We start from the raw sequence: 11105 nt of genomic DNA, 5'->3' as shown, positions 1-11105 counted from the left end.
AATACTTAGCAGTAAGAAGAAAATCTGAAGGGCACAAATAGTAAGCTTCAAAAATTATTTTCTTAATGTTGATATTTTTAGTCTAGACCTGTGGTTTTATCTAAGGAGGAAACCTTCAGTTTAGAAATGTCTTCTACCCTTACAAATGGTCAACTCTGCAACTTAGTCTTAGATGGTTGGTTACCTGGAACACTAAGAAAAAAGTGACTTGCTTGGGGGTCCCATAACCAGCATGTATCAGAGGTAAGACTTGAACTCAAACTTTCCAGATTCCAAGGCTGGCCGTCTGTCCTCTATGCCATACTACCTCTCAGAGACTGCTTTCTGGAGCCTAAGCACAGAAGCAGCTAGGTGGCTCGGTGGGTAGAGCGCTAGGCCTGGAGTCAGGGAGACCTGAGTTCAGACTTGACCTCAGACACTTATTTAGCTGTGTGACCCTAGGCAAGTCACTTAACCCTGTTTCCCTTAGTTTCCTCATCTATAAAATGAACTGGAGATGGAAGTGGCAAACCATTCAAGTATCTTTGCCAAGAAAATCTCAAATGGGGTCACAAAGAGCCAGACACAACTGAAACTACTGAACAATAATAACACACAGAAACACTCTGTATTCCCTGACTTCCAGCTAGCAGCAGGACAGGCAGAAAGCTCCCATCAGGCTTTTGGCTAAGATCTTCCTTGATTTGCTCTTGACGGTGAAGAATGTTGGCTTTACCTATGTCTAAGCAACCTTCAATGTCTTCGTGTTTTGCTCTAGTTTTACAGCTCAGAGGCCAAAGGACTCGGGAAGGAGATCACAGGATTGTAATTGTCCAGCTGGAAAGTACCTTAAGGGTCATCTAGTTCAACATGCTTAATAAAGGCACCAGCTTGCCTCTGGACAGTGAATCTAGGTGACCTCTTATCATAGGATGATGTCTAATAGGAGACTGATTCTTAGAATTTCATTTAACCATCTAAATTATCTGCACCTAGAAGCTGGTGAATTCTGGAATCTGAATGCAGAATTTCACTGAACATGTACACAGGTTGTTTTCTTCATTTCTGATAGTGAAGGGTGAATGTCTGAAAGGAGAATGCCAGTGGAAAGACTTTTGTCTGGGATACAGTAAAATATGATGGAAACAATTGTGGATTAGGAATACGGCACCTGGCCTGTAGTCCTGACTCCTTTCCACTAACAAGCTGTCATTGATCTAGGGCCAATCAAGTTACTTTGCAGCACCTTAATTTTCTCTTTAGTCAAATAAAAGGATTTACCTAGATGAATTCTAAGATCCTTTCCAGCTCTAAAATTCTGTAATGCTACCTATCACTGCAGAAGACAAGTAGGGTTAAACAAAAGCTGAAAAAGGATTTTTTAAATTCAAAAATGATTTTCACTCTACACTTGAAACCTAGAGAAACTCAAAGTAGAAATCTCTTTCCTCCCAAAAGTATTTGGGCTAACAAATTGATTGTGACTCAAATGGACCCAACCTACCATTTGGTCTGCTTTTACAGAGGTAAGTAACAAGGTAAATGTTTGTGTACCTCAAGTAATGTCTATGACTCATCCTGCCATTTTCTTTTTGTTACTTAATGGTGAGAGGCAACCTGGAGTATTGGAAAGAGAAATAGCCTGAGAGCCAAGGATACCTGGGTTTCTATCTTGCCCCTGATGAAGACTGGACATGTTAACCTTGGCAAGTCACAAGCTCTCGGTGCTCCTGCAAATTCTCTAAGATGATTTGTTGCGGAGAAAGTGCCAACCTACATTGGTAGAGAGAATTTCCTCACCTGGGGGTTCCCTAGACTGATGAAATCACAGGTCTAGTCCCTATCCCTATCCTACTCAGTGGTGCTAATGAGTATGAGGTTTTGTTTTTTAAATTGTCTAACATGAACTGTTTTCCTTTTAAGAGAGAGAGAAAAATTCCCACCAGCGCCTTGGTGCTGACCCATTAGACATTCAGAAATCTGAGACATACCCTCAGCTGGCTTGATAATCATGAATAAACTAGCATCTGTGTTTTTAAAAAATATATTAAAACAACATATTTGCAACAAAATCCTGTTAAAGGTGAGTGTTAATAAAGACCTGAATCCTTTTCTAAAGTGAAATGAGCTCATTATTAACTCCCTTCCTCTGACATCTCACAGAAAGGGAGAGAAGAAACCCTGTTATCTCATCCTCATATTCAGTGTACATACAGGCAGAATGGGTGCAGAACTTTCTCTCTGTGCTTGGACCTAAGCCACTGACCACCTGGAACTGTTTATTCAGTGCTTAGCAGCCACCTGCGGAATCTGTGTTCTTTGCGGAAAGCTCCTTGCTTTTGCTGGAAGGCAAAGTATGGGCACTAAGGAGCCACAGAACTGCCTGGTGTGGCCCCTGGAGATGGCAGGGCTCCTGGCATTCTTCCCAGAGAGAAGCCTCGAAGGTTCATTCTATCATATTCACTCTGCAGCCTGGGCTGCGAAGAACATGTGAATAATTCATGCTATGGTTTCAGGAAAGCTCTTGCTTTCCCTGGAGCTCCAGGATGCACACCACAGAGCTGCACATGCCTACATTCTCTTTGTTCTGGAAGATAGGTTCAGTGTTAAGTGTTTTTCACAAACAAAATTCCTCACTAATGCAGTCAGATAAGCATCCACTGGTTCTGGTGACCTGTGATTGAGTGTGGATGTGTTTTACCATAGCAGGATGGAAAATATGAATAGCTAGCTATTTAAACTTGCACATGAATGGTATTTAGCTTTTGACAGCTACAGTTTGATACTGCATCCATACCAGAATAAGGAGCTAAAAGACTGTGCACTAGTCTTCTAAAACTGCATATCGAATGGCAAAATTAATGTGTTCTTTACCAAACTTTGGTACAATACAAGAAAAATTGTTAATAAAGCAGGGAAATTAATGACTTTGCTTAGTGTCCAAAGCTGTTTCTGCATAGATCTGCATGGGGTATACTTGAGGATTTTGGTGCAAATGCAGAAAGTTCACCATTCTCAGTGACTACAGTTTCTTGTTTACACAGCCGATGTAATATATTGTGATATGTCATTTCCCATGTTGCCAGGAGGGGAGAGGAGGTATGTTTATCATTCTGCACGAGTCAGGATTCCAAAAAGGTCTTCCAGCTATGAGACCTTTTGATGGTTTTGCCTATCTTATCTAGGCCCCCACAGAGAATCTCTGGGGAGCCTAGCCCTACTGGTGGGGCAGGTTGACCTAGTAATACCATGTACACCTGGTTAAGGGACTCTATAATGAACAGACTGTCATAGATGGAATACTCATTCATTATCTTGGAACGTATTCCCCTTTAGGAACTGTGATGAATCTTCGTCTAGCTAAAGGAGGCCATTCCCATGGTGAGCTTAAGCTAAACTCTCCAAACGAATGGAAGCACATGGTAGGGTGACAATCTCATAGACAGGCAATGGGATCCATGCTAGAAAAACTACAGGCCCAGGATCAGGTGGCAACTAAGTAGCAGTGTTAACTGGAATTGTCCCAACGGAGATCCTGCTATTCCCAAAGGCTTGGGCTGGCAGGTATTCCTAGGGCTGAGCCTTTTGGGGAGATGCCAGGAGTTGGTCACAGGCCCAGGTCAGCTCCCGAAGAACGACAGATAAGTTACTTCTAGAGCCTCTGACACCTCAGCTTTACATGGCAGAAATCTAAAGATTACAAGATTGAACATTGGCTTTTGTTGCAGGTGTACACGGACAGCGAACCCCAAGGCTGGAGGCTTAGCACTGCTGACTGCCTAGGGATTCTTCAAACAGGGGTTTATTCCAGATCAGATTTGCCAGGATACTACAGGAAATCGATTCCCCCAAACTGCCAATGACTAGCAGCTGCACCAGGCGACAGTAGGGCTTTGTGCATCCTGTGCTTTTCATTAATGGGGCAACAAAAACAGCCAGATGCGTGGGGAGGCAAACAATATTTGGATATGCTACTAGAACATCCATGAAAACACAGGATTCCTGCCCTGGACAACTACTCACCAAAGGCATGGGCTAATACGTAGCCCCCGGACATATCTAGACTTTCAACCAGTTCATTACAGCAGCAGCAGCAAAATGATCCCATTTCACTGGACATTTTGGCCAAATTTTCCAAGAAATATGGGCTTTGTGTTTGTCTGGGTCCAAATGCAGCCTCTGAACATGGCTGTTCCTAATTGACTGGACATCATCATGGCCAATTCTGCTCAATGAGGCAATCTTTATTGATCATTAAAATGGTCAAAGCGATTGGTTCAATTGTTCCGTGGACTGTTCATTTCCCCAGGTACAGAACTATGCTCTATAATCCATGGAACAAAAATAATACGAATATGGGTTATTAGTGTAGCGTGTGAGTGAATGCGGCAGATATGTTAATTACATCACAGGATGGTATTCCATTTATTTCTTGTAAGTGCATGATTGTTTTGCGCATGTTATAGTCTATACAACATGAATCCTTATGGAGAGGAAATGGTAAGCACATTCTATCTCCATCTCCAATAACAGTGACTATTTAGGAGCCCTGAGATACTAGATTCTTCCTTCTAACTTGATGTTATGGGTATTTATACCATGTTCTCTCAGATCCAAGGGATAAATATATATTTTTTTAAACAACAGATATCACATCAGAACTAAACTCCACTAATTTTAACCTATGAGTTATCTACTAAGTGAAATCAGTTTTGGTCCACTGACCTGTTTCACACAGTTATATTTCATCATATGTCATGGAAGAGATTTCTTAGCATCAGCAGAACCAGGGAATGACCCACATGCCTTAATTAGAGGTAAACCCATCTCTCAGAGCAATGTGCTTCATCAGCAGAAGCTGAAGGTACAATTGATGCAGCCAGTATTATTTCATGCTCAACCAATCTTCTGCTTTGAGTTCCAGAAAGAGAAGCAACGATTAAGGAAGAAAGCCATGAATAGACAGTTCCCATGGCGTTGTGTTTGTGATATCAAGGCTCCCCAGGTCCTTTGTCTTGGTTGGTGTTGTTTGACTGCAATGCACTCATTACCCAACTAGGCTGGTTATCCCAGTTGGAGGACAAAGTTTTCATTCAAGACTGAATAGAATTAGACACATTAGTGACATTTCATGGTCCTGGGAACACACTTACAGGCTGCTTCTTGAAGCACCTACTGAAGGCTTTTTTGTTTCCATTTGATCATGTAGCTTCGCAAAGCTTCGGCGTAGCACCGTGACATGACTCTCTTGTCTTCAGAGACAAGGGAACCATCAACCCAGGCAGTCTTGGTGCCCCTGGGTAGGAGTGGCAGAAAGCCACTGTTGTTTCCAGGATATAAGAGTTTAGAAAAGGAGAATTGTGCAGAATGCTGTCAATTTCAGCAGAGAATGCAGTTCATCATGTTTTGCGGTTCATCAAAAAAAGAGAAAGAAATTGACACCTAAATCCCCAATAGGCATCTTTGGAATCAGTAGTGCAAAGTATTTTTGCTGTTTTTTTTTCTTTTCCTACTTTGTCAGTTCTTTGTTCTTCAAGTCTTTCCTAAAATAGTAGATCTGCAATTTGAAACATTTATAGACAAAGATGAAACAAAACCTTTATGGTTACTCTTTCGGATTTTTAAAAAATTTCTTTGAATTTATGGTTTTATATTGAATCCTTTATTTTGCTGTGCACATGGAAATGCTCTTTTTTTTCTCATTTTGCATTTAAGCTTAAAATGAATTAAAAATTTTTAAAAATTAAAAAATTTCTTTGGCATTTAGTTTTTTATTATATTGATTCTACTTTGTATATAGTGATTAAAACAATGCTATTATCTGTCCAGCCACAGAAGAAACGCTGTCGAGAAGTCTTTCGAATAATTCTCATTACCCATTGTGAAACATTTCTGACACATATCCTCTAGAGTCAGAGTACTGAAGATAAGTTAAAATAATTTGAGTATTAGATTTTTGTAGACATGAGCATTAGTGAAAGGGGTTAGAAAAGGAATGATTACCTTAAAGACTTCCACCTCTCTTTTTCTACTTGGTTCTCTGGGCTTTCGCTTTCATAAGAAGCCAGATAAAGACCTAGACAGAAAGGGATTTATAATTAGATCCCTGAAATTTTCTTGCTTTTTTGTTTCATGTAGGACTCCACTCTGTTGTATTACATTTCTATGTTTATATGATTTGTTATCAGTTATTTGGTAAACAGTGCCTCATTTGGTTATATACTAAAAAAAAGAAGTGTTCACGACTTCAAAATGCTAATTATAAAGGAAGAAACATCAAAGGGAGACCAGTAATAGATTTATCTGTTTAATTAGAGGTCACTGAGTTTTAGAGCTGGAAGGATGCATAGAGGTTGTCTAATCCAATCCCCTCAATTCACAAAGGAGGGACCCTCATGAGGCCCAGGGACTTGACCAAGGGGGCAGAGTCAGTACTAGAAACCAAGTCTCTTGACATCCCAGTTCAGTTCAGTCTACTGCACAGCTTCCAGAATGCATTTAAGAAAGAATTTCATTTTTCCCACACAAGTAGATCAGCCTATAGGAAACCAGTTTATTAAGTAGTTGGTATTTAAACAGCAGGGCTGCTAGGTGGTGCAGTGGATAGATAGAGTACCGTGCTTGAAGTTAGGACTACTTATCTTCCTGAGTTCAAATCTGGCCTCAGACACTAGCTGTGTGACCCTGGGCAAGTCATGTAACTTTGTTTGCCTCCATTTCCTCATCTGTAAACTGAGCTGGAGAAGGAAATGGAAAACTACTCCAGTATCTTTGCCAAGAAAACTCCAAATGGGATCACAGAGAGTCAGACAGGACTGAAAATAACTGAACAACAACTAAAATTTAAACAGCGATTTGCAGTTTACAAAGGTTCTTTGTTCTACATACCCTGCACAGAAGGAAGTGTCAGCATACCTCCCTTCTCCTCTCAACCCCTCCCCCCCATTTTACAGATGAGGAAGCTTAGGCTGAGCAGGATTGAATGTCTTGCTTACAGTCCCACAAATAAGGATTCACCATGTAAGGAGAAGTATCTGTGGGCAGAGATACTATGAGGCTCCTGTCAAATGAAGCAGGAAAGCATATAGAATGATGATGTCCCTCCCTATATGGATGGAATTAAAAGAAACGGTTTCTATGTTTATCATCATCAACACTATCAGGGCTCTAGTATTCAGGGGCTTTTGGCTATTAGGAAAGAATAGGGCAGATAAGATGTTGGGATAAGGAAGAAGCTTCAGCTCCCTTCTGGGCCCAGCTGGACCTCCTCCAGCCCAAAGGACAGAAGCCATTCCATTGGATTTGAGCAGAGGGCCCCTTAAGGCATGTAAGGACCAGCACATAGAGAAGATGCTTAAGGAAGCTGAAATCTATCCCAGACAAAGGCATTCATCTATCCCCTGCTGGGGAATCATCCCCAGTGCTACCTCAGGTTCCTTCTCCTGGCTCTGATAATTATCTTGTTGATCACTCCTGCCTGTCCTATTCACCCCAGGGCCTCTGTTCTCTCCCTGCCTGTGACCCTGCTTGTGTCCGTGTTGAGCCCCATTCCTGCCTGTGAATTTTTTGGCTTTGCCACCTGACTGTTACACTAAGTTCCTGTGCAATGGAAACCACTCAGCTGAGATTCCCAGCCACCTCTGTTACCTCCTTCCTATTCCTGGCCCTATCTATTGGCTGCTACCCAATGCCCCTTTCTTAAATCCTTCTGAAACTGGGGCTAAAAGGAACAAATGCAAAAGATATGTGTTACTTTTGGTGACTTCCTTTGTTTTTGTTTTGGGCAATACATGTTAACCATCTAAGGTATAAATAAATCCATAGCAGTGAAAGTAACAGTAGTGGCAAGAGCTCAGATCCATCCGTCTCTGCTGAGTTCCCAAAGAGTCATCAAGTACCCTGAGATTCTTCACTTATCCTTCCGTCTATCCTCCGTAAAGACCCATGAAAGTTGGAGGATTGTAGCAAATGGTGCCCAGAAGGGGATCTCCTTTGCAGGTAGAGCCTAATTCCTGTTACTTTTTTTATGAACTTGACAGTGAAGCATCTGACTCAGGACAATCATGAAAGCTAGCTGCATCTCACCACCCACATCTGCATACAGCTGGCTTCTTCAATTATATGAGTAAGTGACATAGCCTTTAACCATCCTAAATACCAAAATTAAATATAGCTTTCCTCCTCCATGTGCTTGGTTTAGGAGCGTGATTAGGTATCCTTGCCAAATAGCAGCACCTCCCCAAATTTAATGATACTTGAGTGATGTACACAAAGTATATACCAACAGCCAATCCCTAATGCTGTAGGGGAGAGCTCTCTGCAAAGTGAAACATGTGTGTTTTTGGCAGGTGTTTCCTTCTTTCCATGTGCCCAGCAGTGTATGGCTACACTCTGTGTGTGTGTGTGTGTGTGTGTGTGTGTGTGTGTGTGTGTGTGTGCATGCACACACTATGCAGGGAAGTGGGTGTGAAGGTGGGACTTAACCTTAAATTAAATTCAATTAAATTCAAGGGCATGGGGCTCTGAAAAGAGAACTAGTCTGGAGATTTGGGAGAATTGGGGTCACATCCTATTTCTGACACTACCTAGCTCTGTGGTCTTTCACAAGTCCCTTTCCTAGGCTTTGCATGATTGCACATATATAACCTCTCTCAAACTTCTTGCTGTCTCAGGGACAGGGGAGTGGAGGGACAGAATTTGAAACTCAAAATTTAAGAAAATGAATCAAAACATTGTTTTAACATGTAATTAGAAAAATATATTCAAAAACCACCACCACCACCAAGTCCCTTTTCCCCCACTGGGCTTCAGATTCCTGGTATGGAGAACAAGGGGATTGGATTAGGTGACCTATAAAAAGTATTTCCCACTCTGAACATATGCCCAGGTCTTTGTCCAGGGGCATACAGTGTCATTAGGACCACAAATAGCTGCTGTGGCTGCATCCTGGGGTTGGGAGGGAAAGACAAGGAAAGCATGAGACCTGTTCTTTGTACTGCTTTGTACACTCTCCACCTCACCCCTCACCCCCTTTTTTCAATTGCTGATATTTGGTTTATTGCTGCCAAAGTGATACATTCTCAAATGGTCCATAATGTACTGGGAACAGATATTGCCTTTTTTTTTCCAGACACAGTAATGAGCCATTCCCATACACACATGGCTTTCTGTGGCAAGCTGGTTCTCCTTATTTTGGGCTCCACAAAAGCCACTGCATTAAAGGCTGAAAACAATGTTAAATGGCATGACCAAAAAAGACTCGAGTGTAGTAATTTTCTTACGGGAAGACACTATTTTAAGATTTAATGAGTATTTTATTGATGCTCTTTTTTCCCATTAGTATTATTTTCTAGCAACCATCCCGCTCCCTAGTCCCACAATAGAACATAATGAAGTATAACTAATGAAAATAAATCAGTGTTTTATTAGCCACATCTGACAATGTAGGCCTCATTCCACACCTGTTGTCCTCCACCCTTCTGCTGAGGAAAGGGAGTTTGTGTGTTTCCCCATCACTCCTCTTAACTCATGATTAGTCATTGTTTTGAAAGATTTTAACGTTGTTTTCCTTTGCTGCGGTCATTGACTTATTCCCTTTTGGGGGCAGGATGGATGTTGGAATATGAGTCCCAAGGGTTTGATCTAGGATAGGTCTGGTGGTGGGGGTCCAGAGATGCCAGATGGTAGGGATTCAGAGAAGGTGGCAAATGGAAACCCAGCCCCACCTTCAGTCTCTGTGCATGTGCTGACTCCTCCCCCTTAATGGCAAGCTTCCGCATACCTTTTCTATTACTGAGTTCTTTTAGGTCTCTTCATCTCTCTCCCTACCATTCATTTTCATGTTCCTTTCTTGCCACTTACAACATCATGCTTCCCTTCACAGACGTGACATTACATTCCTAGGCTAGCTCCCATTAGCCTATTTAACCCCTGTAGCAGCTAGGTGGTTTAATGGATAGAACACTGGACCTACAGTTGAACTTCAGTTCAAATCCTGAAAAATCATAGTGGATAGAGCACCTTACATGGCATTAGGAAGACCTGCGTTCAAATTTGGCCTGTGACCCTGGGCAAGTCACTTAACCTGTCTGCCTCAGTTTCCTTATCTGGAAATGAGATAACAATAGTACCTACCTCTCAGGGTTTGCCCCAGTTTGCCCCGGAAAAGAAAATGGCAAACCACTCCAGTATCTTTGCCAAGAAAACCTCAAACGGTGTCACGAAGAGTAGCACATGACTGAAATGACTGAACAAAAACACCTCCCACAGTTGTTATAAGGATAAAATGAGATAAAATTTCTAAAGTATTTTGCAAATGTTAAAGCACTATACAAATGTAAGCTATTCAAATGATTATTGGTGTGTAGTAGACATGCTGATCATGTACAACTGTATTGTTTTCTATTATTTTTCGCTGCAAATGAATAGGTTTTTTTTTCAGTTATAGTGGAAGAGGGTTTTATTTTAGTTTAAAGAGTCTAGGAACTAAACCACTATATGAAGCATTAATTTTATTGTTAAATCTGCCAATCTGCCAACCAATTTACAAGTGAACTTTTGTAATACAACTTAATTGTAAATTAGATTCTTTCTGCATAGGTGTGTCCCAATTTAAGAAAACCTGCTATGTAAAAATTTGAGTTTATGAAACAGACATACTTAAGGGTGATGATTTCCATTATACAATGATGAAGAAAAGTATGAAAAGAACAACATATATATATATATATATATATATTGGTCATAGCTAGGTAATTACATACATAGGAATGAGTAATCTAGAAGATTGAAAGGGGATAAATGAAGAAACCACAATTAGTTGTTACTATTTGCATGTTACAGTATTCTAAAATTATAAATATTTTGAATCCCTTTGTAGGGCAAAAATTAAATCCATAAGATCAGAGATTCTGAGCTAGAAGGGAACTCAGAGGTCATTTAATCCACCCCCCCCCCATTTTACAGAAAAGGAAACAGGCTCAGAGAGCTTAATTGACCCGTGTGAGGTCACTCGGACCTCACACAGATATGCAATTTGAACCCAGGTCTTCTGACTCCAAATCCAACATATTTGCTTAATAAAGAAAAATAATAAAAATTTGTTTAAAAAAAGTCAACAGGCTCCC

At 41.0% G+C, this 11105-nt stretch overlaps 1 protein-coding gene across 1 annotated transcript in view; it reads right to left on the bottom strand.

Moving 5' to 3' along the window:
• Positions 1-5079: 5079 nt before the first annotated feature.
• The window catches only part of RASGEF1C (RasGEF domain family member 1C), an 83447-nt gene continuing 77421 nt past the window's right edge, over positions 5080-11105 (bottom strand). Inside the window, exons 12-13 of the mRNA XM_020998838.2 lie at positions 5983-6055; positions 5080-5536 (exon numbers count right to left, since the gene is read on the bottom strand). Of these exons, the coding sequence (XP_020854497.1) occupies positions 5512-5536; positions 5983-6055 (98 nt within the window). The 3' untranslated portion in view covers positions 5080-5511. The remainder of the gene's footprint in view (positions 5537-5982; positions 6056-11105) is intronic.

Source organism: Phascolarctos cinereus, unplaced genomic scaffold (genome assembly GCF_003287225.1).
Source record: "Phascolarctos cinereus isolate Bilbo 61053 unplaced genomic scaffold, phaCin_HiC Scaffold_2;HRSCAF=192, whole genome shotgun sequence".
In the NCBI taxonomy this organism is placed as follows: Eukaryota; Metazoa; Chordata; class Mammalia; order Diprotodontia; family Phascolarctidae; genus Phascolarctos; species Phascolarctos cinereus.
The sequence above is the reverse complement of the archived record's forward strand: the minus strand, read 5'-3'. Positions and strand labels throughout refer to the sequence as shown.